Source organism: Pithys albifrons, chromosome 22, assembly GCF_047495875.1.
Source record: "Pithys albifrons albifrons isolate INPA30051 chromosome 22, PitAlb_v1, whole genome shotgun sequence".
NCBI classification, from domain to species: Eukaryota; Metazoa; Chordata; class Aves; order Passeriformes; family Thamnophilidae; genus Pithys; species Pithys albifrons.
This window is the reverse complement of record NC_092479.1, coordinates 9,031,754-9,052,489: the sequence shown is the minus strand read 5'-3', so window position 1 is coordinate 9,052,489 and position 20,736 is coordinate 9,031,754. Positions and strand designations below refer to the sequence as shown.

Genomic DNA, 20,736 nt, shown 5'->3' with positions numbered 1-20,736 from the left:
AGACTGGATGTATTCCCAGCCCTGGAGAGATACTTTGAATTCAACCCTGGCTCCAACCTGCAGATTCCCATCAGCTCCTGAACCTGCAGAGCTTCCCTGACCCCGTGCAGCAAATTGCTCTCATTTATTTCAGGATAAATTAACAAACAGATTATGATGTTTCATATTTTGGGTTTGAAGGCAATTACTGAAAATGCTGAATTTCCCCTATTCAGTATAAAATTTGGCAGTTAGAGTTTTACAGACACTTGATTAATTTATTTTAAAATTAGTACTTCCAGTAATGGAAACCATGTGACAATTCCCTTCACTTCACCCTGGAGATGCACAATCCAAACCCAAACTCTTGCTAAAAGTCACACTTTTCATTTTCCATTCCAAGTCTTACATTAAGATTTCATAAACTTGCAATATTCCTGTCCTTGCTTCAAAAAGCCTATTCATACATTTGAGTTAATAAACAATGTACTTTACATAAAAATAACAGTGAATGCCAAGAAGCTGCATAAACCAAATTCATTCTCTCAGCTCCCAGAAATAGATTTGAGCCAGGAATTTCTGTTTCAGAAAATTCAAGTCAAAATAAAACATCAGTTTTATTGTTTTTAGGAAAGGAAAGCAAGATCAGCCCAGAAAGTTCAAACCAAACACCACATGTATTAGGTACAATTAAAAACCCCAGAATGTTTTTTAGTTTATCTCCAACAAACTTGGAAAAGCAGAGGCCAATACAATTTGCAGACATTTTAAGGCATTATCCAGCCTGTTAATGAATAAAGTATCATTTTAACATGTTTTCCCCATTCACAGTTACTCTGATGTAACACCCCCTGTAGCTACACACATTGCACTCAAAATAAATTGGATTCCTAAGATTTTAACTAAATAAATGAGGAATTCAAGTTTAAGGCACTAGAAATGACTTCAGACATTTGGAGATTGACATATTTGTGCCATTCCCTGAACCAGGCCCTGCCAGGCTGGCTCCCCCTGGCACTCAGAGCTGGGCACTGGAGCTGCCAGGGCTGTGCCAGGGCTGACCCTGGGCACATCCCTGTCCCAGCCTCAGCTGGGGCAGCCCCTGAGCTGCCCACAGGAGCTGTAAGAAGCAAAACCAAGAAGTGAACAAATGTATTGGACTGTACAAACTCTCAGATGTTTGTATTGGTCACTTGTATGTGCACAATTATGAAAATGGGAGAAGCTGTTCAAGGGTTTATTTTGATCCGAATTTCATTGTCTGTGAACTGTTTCCACATCCTGTGCCCATCCCCTCCCCTGGGCAGCCAAGCCAGGGGCTCACAGGGTAGAGGCAGTCGGGTTTAATGAGGGAGTTGCTCTCTGGTGTCTCTGTTTGCTTTGCTTTCTGCGAGGAGAGGCACTGCTGGGCCTGCACTGTGCCACGGAGGGCAGGGGCACAACCTCCTCAGCTCTGGCTCCTCTGGGCACTCTGGACACCGAGTTCTGCAAGGCAAATGAACAGAGTGTTAATTAAAGAATGCCACAGTGACCCCACTTTGCTGAAGGCTGGGGAGCTGACCAGGCTTTGGCCTGTTGTGCAGCTGTTTGGCTGTCCCTGTGCACAGCAGCTCCCAGAGCAGCACAAGGGAAATGTGTCCCAGAGGTGACAAGGACATCATCTTCCAGCCCTCAGTAATCATCACACCCTTTAGAGATGGGACAGCAATTTGCACCTGTGCAATTCCCCACCTCTGCAGGAACTCTGCTCCTACCAGGTGAGGATGAGGAGGCTTCTCTTGCAGGGACGCCCGCAGGTCCAAACTGCTGAGCCGGGGCTCGCTGGGAGCCACCGGGTTCTCCCAGCCAGCCAGACAATGCTGGGAAAGGAGATAATAACTTGAACACAAGGAAGTTTTAGTGAGTAATAATTAATTAATTTTTGAGGAGTTTTTATATGGCTAACAGGAAAAGGATGAACTCTCTAATGGAGCAAAACTGTCCCCTCTTCCACCTTTCACTGGCCAATTATTTCTAAACTGAAGTTCTGCTCTGTGAACTCAAGCACCCGACCTCTCTGAACCTGTCTCAGCTGACTCATCCAGTTCCCTAAACCTCAAAACTGAGTTTCCTCCCACCTCCTCCCTGGAAACCTCTAGGCCAGGGTCAGCTCAGCAATACTGCCTAGCATGGATCACTGGCTGGAATACAGGACCAATGGTTTTAAATCTCCCCTTGCCAGGACTGATTGCACTGTGAGTATTTCATGGACTCTTGCCTTCCAGACTCCTTAACAGCCATGGAAAGAAACACAGGCACTCTTAGGTGTGGGTCACTGTGTGAGTCAGTCAGACCTGCCCCAGAAGGTGACAGCTCCACAGGGTGCTTTCCTCTGTGCAGGGTGAAGCGTTGGGAACATGTCACGCACTCTGGCACTTGCACAAAGGCATTAACTCACAACACACCAATGGTTTTTCTGGCTATTGCAGTGACGCAGGTCAGAAATTTTAGTGGAAAATGCCAGGGCAGTGAGTCACAAATTTTCTTTCCCCCCTGTGCTGTAAAGCAATGCCCAGCCTGGGCTGTGCCATCAGCAAGAGGGGCAACTCACCGAGGGCAAGGCCAGATCATCCGCTGGCTCAAAGCTCCGCCTGCGATGGGCTCGGTACTTGTGGGCAGGGGAAAGGACAGACCTGGGAATGCTGACCCTGGAATCACACAAGGGAAGGAACTGCCTGCAGCTCTGCCAAGGCAGAGGAAATCCCACTCCAAGCCCCAGGGTCTCATTCCAAAGCAAACCAAGAAGAACAGTTTTGGATTAGGGCATTAGACACTTTACATCCACATTCAGATTCTGCACCAAATTTGGGTACAACAGGCATTTGTCACTGACTTCCAAACTGTCTGTGCTTATGGAAAAGATCAGTGAGGAGTTTTGAAGCAAGATATATCTCTGCCTTGAGAACATCAACCTTCAAACAGCTGCTGTGGTGCTGTTTTCTCCTTCACCTGATCGGCTTTTCCTTCCCTGCCATTTCCTGGAGTTCTGCACATTACAGAGCAGTAATTCTTGTTTACCTGACATGGGTTGGCTCCTCCAGTGTGCCAGGGGGCTGGTGGGCACGTGGGACCTGACACACAGGGCAGGCAGACTGGGCATCCACAGGGACAGTGAAGAGCCGCTGGTTTAACCGGTAACAGTAAAAACCTGCACAGAGAACAAACCACCATCGTACTTCTTGTTTGTCAGAAGGTTCCTCAAGCCAGCAACAAAACTGTGTTCTACCACAGTGCCACACCTGCATTCTATAAGAGGAGCTGTCTTTCCTGAAATATCTTTTACATTTCCTGTTCCCAAGTAAGTTCCTAAAAAGCAAAACCAAAACTTCGACCTCAACTAAAAACAGAACATTAGCCAACTGCAAGAAACCCTGACAAGTAAACATGACAGTGACTGAGAGAGGATTGCTGGAAGGCTCAGTGATCTTTGGAGCAGGAGTTTGAACCTGGCTGAAGAGCTGCAGATGAAAATAACACACTCTTCCTTGTCTTGCATGATATGGTGCTCTCTCAGGATGACAGGCAAAGACTGCTCTGTTGTTTTTTCACAGAAATTGGGGTGGGAAGAAATGTGATCTTACACTTATGGGAACTGGTTACTAAATCTGGTTCCTGTTCAGGAGCTGTGGAATCCAGAACCTTGGGCCTAAAGAAACACACAAAGAGATCAGTTGGTGACAGGCCCTGTGAACAGCACCTGCCTTTTCCAAGCACCCATTTATGACTGGGAGGTAAAGCAAGGCCCTCAGAGCCACCTCTACTCCAAGGAGACCACGGTTCTCATTGCTGAAGGGAGACACTGCTGCCCCAGCCCTGCCCATTCCCACTTACTGCTCATCCATACAGGCCTCCCTGTTGGCCTGTCGGAACTGCTGCAGCTCAGCAAAGTATTGCTCAGACTTTTCTGTCACTGAAGACTTTGTATCAAGGAGCCCTGAGAAGGCCAAGGAAAGAGGAAAATGCAAGGATTTAACAAATTTTGGAAAGCACCAAAGCCAACCTCACAAAAACCAGTCAAAACAAAGTAATGGTAATGAGAAGAGTAGGCACATCAAGCCAGATTTACTGTGTGGTTTGGGTTCCTTATTACATTAATTCATTCCAGTTACTTGGTATCCTCTCTGACCACACTGGGCTTTGCCATTTGCTGCCTGGATTCCCCAGAACTGCCACTTCACCATTCCAGGGAGCCCAGGTCATGTCTGGGCAGGAAACACCCTCTGCCAAAGCCACAGTCCCTCTGCTGAGACTCCTCAGGGACTGTGGGGCAGCAGCCCCACCTCACCCCAACCTAAGGGGGTCATAAACTGTGTGTTAACTCTTCACCCACCACCCCATGCTGAGAGCTTTGCCTCAGGGTGAGGATTCACCTGCAATCCAGTCATAGCCCAGGAAGGGACGGGCAGACCAGCTGCCCACAGGGGTGGCATCTCCTTCAGGGTCACACTGAAACGTCACATGACGAGCTTTCTTCTGTGAAGAAAACAACCCATAAAGGCTTTTTGGTCATCCAGCAGGACATTCAAAAGTAAGCTGAGGAGACAACTGGCAGCTCTTTAAAGGGGATGGCTGTGGCTTAGTTTGAGGCTGGATTCCATCTATGCTCCTACCAGTAACTTGCTCACCAGCTCTTTGCCTTCTCCATAAATAAAACAGGAAGAGGGGACAGGGAAGGCAGGATTTTTCAGAGCTTTAAACAAAATGCTGAGCTCCCTCCTCTCACACCCCAAAGATCAGGCAGCCTGTGCTGCCTTGGAGGGTGATCACAGCCAGAGCCTGCCCTGAACACCAGGGGAACAAACTCTGCCACAGCAGCACCACATGGGGCTGTTCCCCCTCTCAGCAGATGGATCACATACAAACACAGGGAGTCTCATAGTGAAGTGTGACAGTTTTTTGGTTTTCAATTCACTGGCTAAGGAAAGCAGGGCCTGAACAAACTGCCAATAGCCCCTGCCACACCTGGGAACAGTTCCAGCCCCAACCTCCAACTTACACAGTGGGAAGAGGGCAAGTAATGTTCTCTTGGCCCTGCCTGCCCACCCTTCTACTGACTTGGGAAATAAGCAGAGCACTGGTTTGACATCTACCTTCAGCCCCTTGGCCTGGGGTGTCAGCAGGACTGGCTGAGGGGCCGTGGGCTCCCTGGTCACCACGGGCTGCTCCTGGGGCTCTTCCTCTGCCACTCTGCTCAGGGATGGGCCCAGAGGGCTCTTCTCATGGAGATCACACAGCAGAGCAAACTGTTTGCTGTTCTCTCCATGTCCCAGGAGGAAGGATCCTTTCTCTGGACTTCCTCGAGCATGGCCATCCCCATCCACTCTGGAAGCTTCTCTGCCACCTGTAATGACTGCAGACACTGGCAGAGCACTGCTCTCTTCCCCAGGAAAGCTGGAATCCAAACCTGGTGCTTCCTGAGCCTTTGCCTGTTGTTGCTGTGCCCCCCTGTCCCTGCTGCTTCGTTTCAGAGGTGAACTGAGGGCTGCTCTGGCTGTGCCAGCTCTGGGTTCCACAGACACCACCACTCCAGGGTCAGCTACAGACTTCACAGCATCCACCTGATTTTCCTTCTGTAAGGGCAGAAACACATGGCATCAGTCAGACTCCAAACACCTTTCATTAGGACATTTCACTCAGTAACAGAAAATGAACATCTCATTCTAGTCTTCTCACCCCTTTAAATTCCTGAAGGGGGGGAAAGAAAAAGCTTTATGTTTACTCACAGACATTTTTATTTGGAGAGGAAAAGAAAGAGATCCCTTTCCAGGTAAATGGAGTTTTTCCCAATTTGAGGAAGCACTAAACTTTCAGCCCTTGTGCTTAGAAGAAATGAAAGGATTTCATTTCATGGACCACAGAATGAACAATAACCAAAGGGCAGCTGCTTTTCTAACAGACTCCATATTCCACATTCCACTTTGTACCAGCTCCTCCCTTCCATGTGTCTCCTTTCCCACCCCACACCACAGGCAGAGCTGCTGTCTGGCCCACAAGGCCCATCTGCTGCCCAGAGTTTCTGGCACAGACACCACACACACCCCTCTCCTGGGCAAGGGGACAGACCCCTCAGCAGCTGTGCTGCCAACAAGAGATGCTGGAAGGAGGGGCTTTCTGGGAACTCTTCTTCTGATCTCCTCCTGCTTTGTTTTGAGCCTTTGCAGAAGGTCCTGGTTGGCCTGACGAAGCCTCTTGAGGAGCTCTAAGTCCATCCTAGAAAAACATTTTCCTGTAAAGCCAGAGAAAGGGGGAACTACATGAACAGAGGCATTAAGTGAAGAAGCAGACACAGGAGAAACCACTTGCAGGGACTTTTCCTAACACCCACTTACAGCTGTTGAAATGTTGTGATGTTGATCCTCTCTCCTGAGAAATCAGCCCAACTCCTTATGCTGAGAACCAGCAGCACCTCCTGCTTCTCCCCCTCGGGTGACTGTCAAATATTTTGCACTCAGAAACTGGGAGATGACTGAACTGGGACAAGGAACTCTGCCAGAGGAAACAGTAAACTTGAAAAAGTCACATCAAAAAGCTAAATAGGGACATTTGATTCCGAGGCTGTTATTTAGGACATACTCATGCAATTCTGCTTTAATGTTCTTTTGAAATGTGGAAATTTATATTTTGATAACACCAGGCTGCCTGTAAGTTCAAAATGCAACTAATGAACATGAATGTGTTTGCTCCATCCAAAAGAAATACTGAGTCAAAACTGTCCTCAGGCAGGAAGGCTCCAAAAGGCTCAATTATGACTCAGGACAAGGCCTTGAGCAATTCCAATCCTACAAACTAATTAAATTAAATATCACAAACTGTTACTGCCCTTTTATTAGAAGAGGGGGGCGACATGGAGTTAATAAATAGATAAATAAATAAAGCCTAGTTTGACAGGTTTTTCAACAGCACAACTTCCCCTAAACTTGCAGAAAGTGGATTTTTAAACAAAACAGAAGCCAACCCTAAACCCAAATTTCCACATTACTCTTTAGACTGCTAAGTTACCTTCTCAATAAAACCATGTCGTTTCCTCGGACCTTTTGTTCCAAAGGATCCCTAAAAAACCCTTCTCTGGAGCTCACTTGCTTTGTTTGGGCGTTTGCTACCTTGGCGACTGGACAGCTTTGAGTTGGGAGCAATAACGGCTGTGCTGGAGCAGCAGAAGTTGCAGCAAAAGCAGCAAACGCGGCAGCACCAGCAGCACCAGCAGCACCAGCAGCAGCACCAGCAGCACCAGCAGCAGCACCAGCACCAGCAGCAGCTTTTGCTGCAGCTTTTGCTGCTGCTGGTGCTGCTGCTCCGCCCGAACCGAGTGTGTGCCCCGCGTTGCTCCCCTGCCCTTCCCTTCCTCTTCCTCCTTCCCCTTTCCTCTTTCCCTTCCCTTTAGCTCAGCTGTTTAAAACTTGGTTGATATAATAATGCCGGTCATGTTCAATCCCCTGTGTGGGCCACTGACTTAAGAGTTGGACTCGATGATCCCTGTGGGTCGCTTCCAACTCAAAATAGCCTGTGTGTGATTCCCCCTACTCCTTTCCTTTCTCTTCCTCCTTCCCTTCCCTTTCCTCCTTCCCTTTCCCTTTCCGCTTCCCTTTCTCTTCCTTTTTCCCCGTCCCCTTCTCTTCCTCCTTCCCCTTCCCTTTCCTTTTCCCTTTCCCTTCCCCTCCCAGCGGCCCCTCCGGCGGGCGCAGCGCAGGAACCACCGCGCCTGTCCCGCCTTCTCCTCCTCCGCCGCCCCCGGCCCGGCCCGGCTCGGCCCGGCCGGCACCCCCCGGTTCCCCTCGGCCCCACCTGTGCCGCCCTCGCCGCTCCGCAGGGCCGGGCCGGGCCCGGGGATCCCCGCCCGGTGCCGCCGCCTCCGGGATTCCCCCGGGCAGCCCCGGCCGGCACTGCGGCCCGGCCCGCCCCGAGCTCCGTCCCGGCATGCGCGGGGCGGGCCCGCCCGGCACGGCAACGGCACGGCACGGCACGGCACGGCACGGCACGGCACGGAACGGCACGGCACGGCACGGCACGGCACGGAACGGAACGGCATGGCACGGAACGGCACGGCACGGAACGGCATGGCACGGAACGGCACGGCATGGCACGGCACAGCATAACACAGCTCAGCTCAGCACAGCATAGCTCAGCTCAGCTCAGCACAGCACAGCATAGCTCAGCTCAGCACAGCATAGCTCAGCTCAGCTCAGCACAGCACAGCACAGCATAGCTCAGCTCAGCACAGCTCAGCACAGCTCAGCACAGCACAGCACAGCATAGCTCAGCTCAGCACAGCTCAGCACAGCACAGCACAGCATAGCTCAGCTCAGCTCAGCACAGCATAGCATGGCAGAGCATGACATGGCATAGCACGGCCCGGTGGGAACGAGGCAGGGGAGCTCTCCGTGTCTCAGCCCCCCCAAAGCCCAAAGGGAGCAGTTTTGGAAACCTCCCTGGAGATCTGCCCTTTTCTAACACACACAATGTAACGTAAGAACTAAAGACGCTGATTCACCACCCGTGGACATGGGATTTGCTGACCATTGCTGCCCACACTCTCCTCAAGAAATCACTGATTCAGTCCCGACAACTTGAGTGGAACTAAAACCTCCTGTCAGACAATTCAGTGCCATTGGTGCCCTTGTCAGCTTTCAAAGTTCGGGCACAGAAACAGGTCACTGGTGTCACACGGGCACTTCAGGACCACATGGGGCAATTTCTGAAAGAGATGGATGTTCACTGGTAGACTTTGTACCACAGCACACAGAACATGGCAGGAGAAATACTTTTTCCAATTCGTTTTTATTTTGCTTTCCATTGTTTACAGCACTGTTACAGGACTAATTCATGCAAATGTATCACCTTAAATACAGCAGAGAGGAAACTCACTGGTAAGAGTATTTTGAAGAGCTCCATCAACATAACACAACAGGAAAAGAAAGTAGCAGCAATAAGATAAAAGTGCATTTAGCTGACCTTCTTTAACGGGAGTCTGGGGGAGGCTGGTTTTGGAATTACCTGTTTTACAGATTAGTTTAGCCTTCTTTATTAAAATCAGAAGAGAACAGCCTCCTCCTGATAGTGTTCATTCCCCCCCATTGTGATTTAGGGAAGTACAGCTCAGAAGAATCCAGCTCATAGGCCTGCTAACAGTTTGATTCTCTCATTCAGGCTTCTAGGGACAAGGGTTACACACAGTTTAAAAACTCCCATTTTAGCAGTTTTGCTTCTGACAAAATGCAAGTGGTTCTTTCCCCTGTTCTGCAGGTTGTCAGCTCTGCAGTGAGAACTGGGCAGCGTCAGAGCCACACACAGCACCGAGACAGCGGTTCTAAGAACCCATCAGTCTCTTTTCCCCTTACAGATAAGACACTGCCTTAAAGTCAGCTCATTTATCAGATTTCCCCTGCAGGTCTGCTGAAGACATGTTAACACCACGTCTTCAAAAGCAAGGTCAGCATTTCGAGTAGTCACGAACTGCCGAGCAGTGGCACATCCCCCTCTGCCTCCACCTGGCACTGACAAGCTCCTGGTGTATCAGGGATTTGCTTAATGCTTTAACTCAACAGAATAGTACACAGCCTGTTCAAACTGTGTATGTGATAGCTTGAGAGACCAGAGATCCAAATTAGCTCAAATAATACCTTCAGAAGAGTAACAGCAGATGATTCCACTTACTCCACATACTTCACCACAGGCCAGAGCACACAATTCCAGAGGCAGGGACTCAGATTTTCTCGCTCATTCTCAGATCTGATCCAACCTGCATTTATGTGCTGGTGGCTGCCTAAGCAGCCCAGCCAAGGCCAATGAAGCCTTGTGATGAAAACAGCTTTTCAGTCTGAGCTGGAGTCAAGGCTGTCTGCTGGAAGGGAGAGGTTTGTTTCCTTTCAGCATTCTGGGCATGTAAGAGTCTCACCAGCAGCTCCTACACAATCAAGACACCTCAAGTCTTGCTGCAAATCTCAGAACAGCCTTACCTAAGGAGTACTTACTCATATTTCAGTATTTTACTCCCTCAAGTATCAGGCACAGCTTCTTTCTGGAACTTCCATGACACAATAAACGGGGAACTTGTCACAGGCACATCGATTCACACCTGAGCATGAGCGAGAAATCCTAAGGCCATTTTCAAGGGAAAAGTCTCACTGTCAGTAAGAACACCCCACTGCTCAGGAGTTCTGAATTCAGCTGGGACCTGCTCAGAGATAGCCCAGAGTCTGTGTGTGTGATGCTGAACAGATCTAGGGTGTCACTAACCTCAGAACTGCAAGGTCTGATTCTGGATTCCTCAGGCATTTTGGAGGGGACAGAAAGGTTATACCCAACACATTGCAAAATACTGACCCACAAAGAGGAAAAGAAACTTTGCAACAGAGGAACCTAATCCTACTAGTACTAAAATGCATGAGAATTTCTTCTCTATCAATTTCAACAGGAAAAGACTCAAATCCCTACAATTCCCAAATCCTATATTCCAAATTCATAACTGCTTCTGGGCAAAACTCACTAATTCATTTCATCTATTTGCAAATAAAGAATGTCTTGACAAAAAAGAAGTTGCATTAACCCATTCTTGCCCTGACATGAACTACAAGGGGCACAACTCCCCCCACCCCAGAGGAGCTGTACCTGCCAGCTTGTTCTTCTACTTTTAACAGAAGAGAAACATCACCTAACCCTATCGCTGCCAGACTGTGACATCCTGTGGGAACTCTCCATGAAGAAATCTCTTACAGTGTGTAATCCACAAGCTGTTCTTGTGGCCTAATAGTGGTAATGGAATTCCAAAGTCCTGCTTCCAGAAACACAGCTGTGCATTTCCAAAGAAAACCCACATTCACTGAGCTCCTAAGGCAGTTTGTTACGTTCTGTCAACTGGCTTTTCCTTCCTACTTTTCTTCCTCAACAAGCTGCCAAATTATCAGCACTGTCTCCCTTACAGTACCTGGTTCTGTCTTTGCAAACTGTTTGTCCGTGACAGGAAATGGGCCAGACTGTGTTACCACAGAGCTCTTAAGAGGAACAAACTAACTCCAAAGCCACTAAGCTTACCAAAGCAAAACCTTAATCCCACTTGCTCTGGAAGAGGACTGGGTTTTGTTCCCAGGTTTAAGCATACTGACAGAAATAAACCTTTCTGTGAAGGGACACTGTGACTCTGTGCCATGTTCTAGAATAACGGAGCTTTAACCTCAGAGACAGGCCTGTGTGGGCTGTAAATGCACCGTGAAACCACCACCACATCTGCGTGCATGGGACGAGTGTTTAGACAAACAGCTGCTTGTCACACCCCCACCCACCTGGGGCTTGCAAGTCAAAACTTCTGTCTTTATGCAGTAAAACAAATGGCTCCATAAAGAGGGGTCAGAATAACTTTGAACCTGATAAACATTTTTTGTTTGCTTTAAATATGTTTAAAGCAAAATGAAGTGCAGCAAAAGCCCCCTGGAAATGTACAAAGCACCCATTCCTCCTGCAGCAGCCTGGTCTCACATGAAGGAAAAGAAGAGCTGTCACCAGCTAGTGTTTAGAGGTGGGACACAGAACGGGGAAGCAGAATCCTGTTGTTCACACAGCACCTGGAAACACAGCAATAGGCTCTTGCTCATTCCCTTTAGGGAATTCCATCACCCACCATGTTCTCTGCAGTAATTAAGAAAGCACTGAAGGGAAACTGTTGTTTTCCTCTCTTTCCCACACTATCTGCTTTGCTGCAGGTACTGATGTGTGAACATGTTGAGTTCGCTGTCAAGCCAACCCGCTTTGTTCCTGCAAGGACAGAAAGTCTTTGTTAGGTGGATGCAACAGCCCTTCTCAAGCCAGTCAGAAAAAAGTGCCACTAGAATGGTACACAGCAAGGCATGGAGTGCCAGAGCTGCATTCCAAAGTCCTCTCATTCCTTGCTGTTCCTCAGGTCAGGAATGCTTCCCTGCTAACAGTCCCTATGCTTTGAGGTTCAAACTGAGATTTTGGACACAGCTTCACATTGACCTTACTGTGTAGGAAAGGAATGTTTGAAAAAGTCAACAGACAACGTGTACAAAGGTGAGAGTGAGACTTTTTGCATGATTTTGTAACGGCCTGAAGGAGCTTGTTGGAGTAGAGGATTCTCTGTTTTGATAAATGGAAAGGAACTGTAATTCCAAACAAATCAAAAACAGGAAGGAAAAGATGTTTTGTGTGACAGAAGCTTAAAATGACTGTCCATGGGAAAGCACCTGGTGAAAGGGACCAGGAGTTGGTAGGGAAAAGTGTTAGTGTCTGCACATCAACTGCTATGATGAAGACAGACTGAACTCAAAAGCTCATCTGAACATCCTGAAGCAATCACATGAAAAACAAATGTATGGAATAATCAAATCTCACCTGAGCAGTTTTGCTTTGCTCTGCAGTGAATCCAGAACTTCAATCTTTTTATTCATGGCAGAAATTTCCTGTTCAAGGTTCTCCCGTGTGACATCCACTTGCTGACACAAATGAGCAAATGTTCCAGCAAGCTCTCTATGAAACAAGGAAAAGAGTGGGGTATGACAGAAAGTAAGATCAAGCAGCAAAGTCAAGGACTAAACCCCTTTGATGTATCATGATGATGGTATCATGACTCAGACATTCATCTTTCCACTTCTGCACAGGAATATGTGAGAGCATCTTGAGCTGAGACATGGAGCAAATCAAGACTAATGCTTAACAGCACCCAAACACTACATTCAAAAAAGGAGTTAATTACTTTAAAACACATGTACTGTTACAGGTTCCAAATCTGGAGTTCAGAATGAAGACTTCCCTTGTTCTAACAAGGAACAGCATCAGAAACCCCCAACAACAGAACTCACTGTTGAACCTGGTGGCTGCAGTTGGAGCCTGTGTAGCTGACGATGAGCTGCAGTTTCTCCCCAGCATACTCCACAAACTGCCTCTTGAACGCTCTCTCCTTCGCCCTGGTGGTCCAGGTGAGGCGCTCGTACACGTACAGGAGCCCATAAAGGCCAAAAGAGAGAGCAATCAGCCTCCAGCCCACGGCCTTCCAGACCTACAAAAGCACAAGGGAAAACAAATTAGCAATCAGCATCTCAGCTGGATGCTCACTCCTGACAACGATGCACAGAGCACTGCAAAATCAGCTCAATATTTATACTCCAATGGATCACTGTCTATGAACAGCAAGGATGCACAGGATTCAACAGAGCAAGTGCTTTTCAAGTCAGTGCTCCAACTTTAGTCACACAAACACTGCCCAGATTGCCAACATACCACACCACCAACCACGATGATCCCCATGGAGGTTCGGGAAGTTAAAGAGGCCAGTCCAGTCACCATGGACACCATGAGCTCTTCCTGGGTCATGGAGCCCTGAGGCAAAGGAGGCAGACTGGGATTTGCTGGTGTTAGAGGGCGTTGAATCTAATTAGAAAAGCAGGGACAGAACAAAACAAAACCAAAGAACAGAGTAAGAGAAGGAAAGCCACTGCTCTTCCCACCAAACTTCAGCAGCCACTGAAATAATGAATGTCACATCTCCCCCACCCACCCAGCCAGGTACCTTACCTGGTCATTATAGCCCATCAGGGCCCGACGACCATTCTTTGGTCCCAAAAATCTGTTCACCAGCATCGTCCATCCAAGAGAGAAATGGAATTCTATGTCCTCTTGGAAGTCAGCACAGAGCTTGTCACAGTTCAGATCATAGCTGAGCGTGAAGCACTGCCGGGGAACCAACATGTCTATCTGGCCCCGCAGAGAGACTGGCAGGAGGGGTTTTAAACCATCTACACAGACAGAAAATAAAAACATGCAAAAAGTGGCTGCTGAGTTCACAAGAATTAACTGGACTTTTATTATGTAATCAGGGCGATTATGGCTTGTTCCATCCTCCACAGTTAGTTTCCCATATATGTTAAGTTTCATAAGCCAAGCATGCTGCAAAATGAGAGATACATCATCAATTACTATTTAATTCTTGCTTCTTCAGATCAACTCAGTAGGAAATCTTTCCAGGAACCCTCCAAAATCCTTACAGGTAGCTGGTGAAGCTTACAGAGTAGCAACACCTTGGAAAACAGAATCTCAAAGCCTGGTGCCTAAAGACTTTTAGAACTTACTCCCAGGAAATCCCATCAGACATGCTCCTAAATACAAGTCATTCATATTTCATTAGGATGTGATCTGAGAATTGAGTTCCCAAAGCCACGGTTCCTCTCTGTCATGAGGATTATGCTGACTGCACAAGCTCAGACCCAGAACTAGTCCTCTACACAACAGCCTTACTCATCAAGGTGGAAACTAAGCCAATGCCAGCTGACATCAGCCATCAGAGTAATGAGAAACCCAGAACATTTACCCAGTTATTGTTTGCATTGCAATTCAAGGAAAGAGAAAGGGAAATACTGCCTGTGGAACTGACCTATCATTTCTTGCTGCATGGTCTGCAGGGAAGCTGTGATTGCATTGGAGCAACGATCCGACATGTTCCGGCCCAGGCCCTCCTCAATGTGCTTATGCAGCTCCTGGCAGACAAAGGGTTATTAAGCTTAGAACACAGAGCAGCTGCAGCTGCAGGTGCTAGAGCTTGCTAGTTAAAAACCCTCCAAGAACAGGAGCACACATTCTGTCTGTCCACTGTTATAACATTAATTTCATTCTTCCTCCCATTTTTCAGTGAAGAGAAGGAAAAGGCAAATAAAAAACCTCACATGTACTCTTCAGTCTAGGAAAGGTTCTGTTTGATCTGTGTGATACATCATATGTGTATCAATTTATCAGAGATAACTAAAAAACTAAAGCCTTAGCTCATATTTAGTTGGAAGGATGTTAACCATCCAATGAGCTGGCATAATCATTGAATCAGAGGTTAAAAACTTGCTTAAGCAACTGGTAAGAAGCAAGCATCACTTACACTCTTGTACACTTTAAGAACTACTTGAGATGGATGGAAGTCTGCTTGGTATTCATCTACCAACACTGAGAGTCGTCTGATTTCTTCTGCCATGGCGTTTGACACCTGGAGAAACAGCACAGGGCAGAAAAAGGAGCTCCTGAAAGCATTTCTTCTCTTCCCATCTGTAACTCCCACATTTTTAGTACTTCAAAGCTTTGTCAGCACTGTGTATTTTCCCCACCATGCTGGTAGCTGTTTCAGACATTCTGGTTTTCTGCAGCCACTCCTCCTTACCTGCCTCTCCACTTCTTCTGTGATCTGTTTGATTTTCCGCTTGTAATCCTGAGTAAGGAGCTCCAGCTGCTTGTCAATAAAACCTAAACGATCCTGCCTCTCCTCTCGCATTTCCAGACAGTAAACTCTGGGGAAAAAACAACCCTGTCCAGCAAAATGCCAGCAAAATGCATTTTCCAATTCCAGAAATAAGACAGATTCTCCCACCCAGTAACCAAACATGTCAGTATCTGCAATACATTATACAGTCACAGCATGGGACAAACAGAAAAGGTCCTTTTCCCAGCAGTTGCACAGTTCCCCAGTCCATGTCCTTCCCAAACAGCCCAGCAGGCTGTATTCTGCTTTGCACCCAGTCCTTCAGCCATGGCAGCCCCGAGGCTCGGCCCTCACCGCTGTTCCTGGGCAGCCACATGCACAGAGTCCATGATGAGCCGAACGTCCTCCGCGATCTGCTTCGCCCTCACCGTGTGCTGCTCAAACTTGGTTTTCACTGCTGACTGGGAGATGCACTCCTGCACACAAAAGGCAGCCCAAGATTAGCAGTAGGCAGGAGCACACCAACACAACTTCTTCCCATATGATCTATTTCCAAAATGTGTCCCCAGTAGCCCCCAGTCTTTTAGATCTAACCAGCACACACAATGCTCACCTCAAACCTCCTCTCGAAGTTCTGAAACTCGAGCATTCTTACTTGAAATCCATCTGCCAAAGCTCCACCTGAGAGAAGAAAAGCATGAACAACCATTTAAGTTTTGAGAAAGCAATCGGATGTTGGACATCAGGAAATGATCCTGCTTTACACTGAAGCCATTGCAAAGTGCTGCTAAGTCACCACTTTGATTGCTCTATTATTAATTTGGTCCCAATTTTATACATTTTTTAACAAGATATTCTCTATTTTCTTCCCTTTAAGTAAATTCATAATTTCTGCTAGCTTTCCTCACCTCCTTCTGGCATCCCTTGAGCCTTCTGAATCCTGGCATTCAGCACTTCTTTTGCAGACACAAAGAAAATCCGATCCCCTGCCTGGGCTCGGTCCACCACCCCCAGCTCATCCACCAGGAAGCTGGTGCAGCGCTCCATGTGCTGCCGGCGCACCTGAGGGAGGGCACACAACGCAGCCAGTCACAGCCACTTCAGCCTCCTCTTCAAGGTCAGACCAAGCACCCACATGCCCTCTGCTGGTCTAGGCCACCAACGTAAAAGAGCAAGATAAAAAACTCCTCTTTCATGGAATTTTCCAGAGGTTATCTCAGTGATCTCACTTCAAAAGGCCCCTGTTAGAGTCCTGCCCAGAAATGTCATGTCCTGATCATTAGTCTGTGCTCCCTTCAGTCTCCACAGTGAGGTGATAAATATTCAAACTGTAACACAAACACAACACTCACTGCACCTGCAAGGCCCAGGGTCAAAACAGACTCCATAACACCCATGCAAAGAGAAGAAGTTTAAGCACATCACAAACCTCTTCCATGTATTCTGGTTCAGAGGCAGATGCATCCCAGCGGTTATTTAAAATAAATATATTGGGCCGAGACAGCCGTTCATTCACCTTGTGGAAGAACTGCTTCTCCTAAGGAAAGTGAAACAAACCCCCTTCAGATTAATATCTCAAGTATTTTTAACCTTTAGCCAAATTCACTGAACAAATGGACTGGCACATACAGTTTGCATCAATGTTGATTCAGAATTTGCCACCAGGACAAACACATCAGCATCGAGACAGAATTTGTCAATCCAGCTGTCCAGCTCTGTGGTTACATCAATGCCAGGGCTAGCAAAACAGAGAAATGAGACATTACTGTGCTGTGCAGACAGCAAAAACAGAGTTTAAAAAGTTAGTAAGAGAATTATTTCAGCTTTTCAGGGTATTAATTTCTGATGTCTGAGCTACACTGCCCTGAGGTGACAGAGTGCAGACTTAAAGGAAGTACTGACCAAGAAAATCTGACTGCTAACCAGAGCAAAGGACTTTGGTCACTGTCACAGATTAGATCAGGGTCAATCTCCCTGATGTTTGTTAAATATATATTTGAAAACATCTCCATAATTAGTCTGTGAAAAGCAGGAAAGGAAAGAAAGCTATTTCTCACCTGTCCATCAGTACCAGGTCGTCCTTTAAGAGAGAACATTTGGAATTGGGCCACATTACACTGACTAGGCTGCCAGCATTCAGATGTTCATCCTGATGAAGGGCATGAGCCAGCTGGTTTACTGTCTATGGAAAGATGGAAATAACATTTCCTGTATGCCAAGACCCACTAACACAATTATCTCCCCTTCAGAGCTGTGCACTGACAGTTTAAGACAAAACCCAACTCCAAGGCACTTTCTCCCTGGGAGGTTTTCCATATAAAACCTTCTTGAGTGTCCTAGTCAAGACACAACCACTAGTGAGAATTTATGAGAGATCTTCCTGTCAGGAAAGGATACTGAGGAATTATCAGGGATTCTGTGATTCTGTCAGTCATACAGAGCTCAGAACTTCCTGAGCCACTGTTCCCTGCTGTCACTAACAAAAACAACACACCACCTTTTTCATAAAATGATCAAGTTCCATCCTGCAACTTGTTTCATTCCTCCCTTCCTACATCTAACAAAGATCTGTTCTTCATCTCCACTCCTTTAATGACTAAAAGCCTTAACTGTGAAATTCATTCATAGTGCTTTAATCTTCTTGTTCCTTCCCTTTTCTGCCATTTCTGAAGAGCCTTTACCTTATGCTTAAGAAACTGTACCTTAACACTCTTCTTCTCCTCCGAGCCTTCAGTCAGCAGGAAAGCATCGTGTCCATCTGTCCCCTCTACACGCAGGAAGCAATTAGTGGTGTGTCCAATTCCTGAGGGAAGCACTTTGTCCCACAGCATGGCATTTATCACAGTGCTCTTCCCATTGCTTGTCCTGCAGTCAGATTGAGAATGGAGGAGCTTTGCTGCCAAGAGCCAGGAGTGCTCACTTTGGTGTTACAGAATACAAGTTCTCTAAAGCCCAAGAGTTGTCAGAACCATTAACAATTCAGGTGCCAGAGCAATCTGTAAAAAGACTTTTCAGTCTCTTATTTTAAGAATTCTTCACACTGAAGACTTCCACGATACAAAATTTCTTTCCAATTTACAAAGCACTCGAGCCAGGGACATGCCTGTTACAAGTAAAAGCTAAAGCACTACTGTTTCTATAAATATTCTTTACTGGCTACAATCCTCAAATGCCTCAGTGAGTGGGGAGTGTAGGCAGCACACACGTGACTCACCTCCCAAAAAAAGCCACTTTCATGTGCCGTCTTGCCAACACTTCACTGATACCACTGACTTTTGACAGGTAGCCTTTGACTTCCAGCACCTGCTCTTCTGTGGTGACAGGATCAAGCTCTCCATTCTTGTGTGTTTCTAAAATCAAAACAGAGCATGTCTCTGAATTCCAGAAGCCACCTGGGTCCCTCCTGGGTGAGCCCCCTCTGTGTGACAGTGACACACAGAGCTGGGTGTTCCTCTGTGTCCCACAGCCCGTGTGGGTGATCCCAACACAGGCAATGACACCTCGAGTCAGTCCTACAACAGCATTTATCTGCTGGTCCTTTCTGTGTCTCCAACAACCATCCCTGTCCTTGGGATTGTCTTGAACAGAACAGCCCCCACTGCCAACACTCCAGCACCCTTAAAGAAAAGATCTGTCTGTGCCTTAAGCTCTTAAAGCCAATTACTGGCAGATGTTACATGTCAGCAACAATGATGAGTCCAGCCAAGAACACTGAAAGGATTACAGGCAAAAAAAAGGGCTAAAGGGGTTGTGTAACTGATTAAAAACATCCCAAACAACACAAACCCGAGCACAGCTCCTGAGCCAGCTCAGCTTCCCAGCATGCATGAACTTCTCATCTTCAAAATATGAACCTGAGCTCCCAACCAAATGCAACAATATAATTTTCTGTTTTTTTATAAAGATGAATACAGAAACAGGCATGCACATATAAATAAGCAGAGGTTTAGCAACACCATTTAACTCAGTGAGGGGGTCTGGGGTGTGTGTCTTTGGGGGAACTGTGTGGGCAAACAACTGCTCCCCCCTCCTAGTCCAAGAACTCAGCTTACCTTCCAGGAAGGAGGAGCTCTCGTTGATGTAAGCAGCCAACTGTTCAAAGATGCCATTGATTTTCTTCTTTGCAGTGACAAAATGTTTAAGTGGAGAAGCATTTACCTCAGCCATGTGTCTTTTATCCTTCTTCACTGCAACTATTGAGTTGGAACGAGTGAACAACAGGGACATTGCGCTGCAGGGAAGAATCCAGTGAGGACCAGAGTCACCCAGTGCCAGCAGCTACCCCAGGGTGTGCAGTGCCAGGATGAGGGGAAATGGCTTCTCAGTGAGAGAGGGCAGGGTTAGATGGGGCACTGAGAAGGAATTGGGTGGGCAGGCCCTGGCACAGGGTGCCCAGAGAAGCTGTGGCTGCCCCATCCCTGGCAGCGTCCAAGGCCATGTCAGATGGATCTTGAAACAACCTGTTCTAGTGGAAGGTGTCCCTGCCCATGGCAGGGGGTGGCACTGGAGAATCTTTAAGGTGACCCTATGATTCTATGATCCAGCTAAGCATTCTAAAAGATCTAGATAAATACACATTTTTAAAAACAATATTCTTTCTTCCACAAAGAAATCGTTTCACTTCATACAATTCATGTATCAGAAACTAAAATAAGCAGGCCCACAGCGATCAGTCCTCCCATGCTCCACTTACTTTCAGGATGAGTTACGTTTTCACCAGTCATGCATGGCCAGCTCGGGGCCCTCCTGAAGACAAATGGCCACAGTTCTGCCTTCTCCCTCTGCCCGGCCGGACTCCGTCCCTCCCCTCCGGCCCGCAGCTCCCTCCGCCACGCCGAGTCCAGCCGGTCTCCGTCCCTGCGGGAGGTGCCGGGGATGAGGGAGAGGGGCTGCGAGCTCCGGGAGGGGCCGGCTCTGACCCCTCTATCCCCGTGTGCCCAGGGGATGCTCCGGGCTCTGCCCCTTCTATCCCCGTGCCCGGGGGATGCTCCGGGCTCTGCCCCTTCTATCCCCGTGCCCGGGGGATGCTTCGGGCTCTTCCCCCTCTATCCCCGTGTGCCCGGGGGATGCCCCCCACTCCACCCCCGTGTCTGTGCCCGGGGGATGCCCCCCACTCCACCCCCGTGTCCGTGCCCGGGGGATGCCCCCCAGTCCACCCCCGTGTCTGTGCCCGGGGGATGCCTTGTGCCACCACCTCCCCCTCAGTCCTCACGGGGCAGCAGACCCCCCTCGTGCCCCCTCTGGGCAGCGCGAGGCCAAGGCCGGGAAGCGCCCCCCTCGCGCCCCCTCAGGACCCTGCCAGCCCCTGTCCCTGCCCTGTCCCTGCGGCCCGGGGCCGACCCCCCGAGGGGCTGTCCGGGCCCGGAGCGGCCGCCCCGCCCGGGGCTCACCTTCAGCGCCGCTGCCGCACGGCCGCCATGTTCCCCCCGCCGCCGCCACTGCGCATGCGCGGGGCGGGGCGGGCGCGCGGGGCACGCCGGGAGTTGTAGTTCGGGGCTCTGAGGGCCGGGCCGGGCCGGGCCAGCGCCGCGGGC

The 20,736-nt window shown here is 48.3% G+C and overlaps 2 protein-coding genes across 5 annotated transcripts; both read right to left on the bottom strand.

Moving 5' to 3' along the window:
- Window positions 1-571: 571 nt before the first annotated feature.
- On the bottom strand, window positions 572-7,975 carry MIIP (migration and invasion inhibitory protein). Of its 4 annotated transcripts, none has more exons than XM_071575849.1 (11): window positions 7,801-7,975; window positions 6,348-6,504; window positions 6,057-6,228; window positions 5,109-5,588; window positions 4,389-4,491; window positions 3,850-3,952; window positions 3,600-3,664; window positions 3,037-3,166; window positions 2,570-2,666; window positions 1,695-1,838; window positions 572-1,464 (listed from the first exon to the last, which is right to left on the bottom strand). In XM_071575849.1, exons 3-11 carry the CDS (start codon window positions 6,225-6,227, stop codon window positions 1,300-1,302), a joined length of 1,458 nt encoding a protein of 485 aa, XP_071431950.1. In that variant the 5' UTR covers window position 6,228; window positions 6,348-6,504; window positions 7,801-7,975; the 3' UTR covers window positions 572-1,299. The 4 variants fall into 4 exon arrangements, with proteins under 4 accessions (XP_071431950.1, XP_071431949.1, XP_071431948.1 ...); XM_071575848.1 differs by having other exon boundaries at window positions 6,057-6,268; window positions 7,801-7,973; XM_071575847.1 differs by having other exon boundaries at window positions 6,057-6,244; window positions 7,801-7,972.
- Window positions 7,976-8,774: 799 nt separating this feature from the next.
- On the bottom strand, window positions 8,775-20,685 carry MFN2 (mitofusin 2). The gene is made up of 19 exons (XM_071575755.1): window positions 20,593-20,685; window positions 19,896-20,059; window positions 19,255-19,433; window positions 18,417-18,552; window positions 17,905-18,067; window positions 17,260-17,384; window positions 16,832-16,940; window positions 16,632-16,739; window positions 16,111-16,264; window positions 15,816-15,883; window positions 15,557-15,678; window positions 15,164-15,290; window positions 14,888-14,992; window positions 14,396-14,498; window positions 13,540-13,760; window positions 13,246-13,395; window positions 12,828-13,024; window positions 12,361-12,495; window positions 8,775-11,763 (listed from the first exon to the last, which is right to left on the bottom strand). Exons 3-19 carry the CDS (start codon window positions 19,427-19,429, stop codon window positions 11,694-11,696), a joined length of 2,268 nt encoding a protein of 755 aa, XP_071431856.1. The 5' UTR covers window positions 19,430-19,433; window positions 19,896-20,059; window positions 20,593-20,685; the 3' UTR covers window positions 8,775-11,693.
- Between the last annotated feature and the right edge of the window lie 51 nt (window positions 20,686-20,736).

Bases quoted from the DNA above. Each gene is read 5' to 3' on its own strand.
- MIIP (XM_071575849.1), bottom strand. From the start codon at position 6,227: ATGGACTTAGAGCTCCTCAAGAGGCTTCGTCAGGCCAACCAGGACCTT. The intron at 5,589-6,056 runs GTGTGTGTGGTG...CTGCCCTTACAG, and splicing joins TCCCCTTGCCCAGGAGAGGG to AAGGAAAATCAGGTGGATGC. The intron at 3,665-3,849 runs GTAAGTGGGAAT...GTGTTTCTTTAG, and splicing joins GAGGCCTGTATGGATGAGCA to GCCCAAGGTTCTGGATTCCA.
- MFN2 (XM_071575755.1), bottom strand. From the start codon at position 19,429: ATGTCCCTGTTGTTCACTCGTTCCAACTCAATAGTTGCAGTGAAGAAG. The intron at 15,884-16,110 runs GTGAGGAAAGCT...TTCTTCTCTCAG, and splicing joins TCAAGGGATGCCAGAAGGAG to GTGGAGCTTTGGCAGATGGA. The intron at 12,496-12,827 runs GTGAGTTCTGTT...CTTGTTTCATAG, and splicing joins TGCAGCCACCAGGTTCAACA to AGAGCTTGCTGGAACATTTG.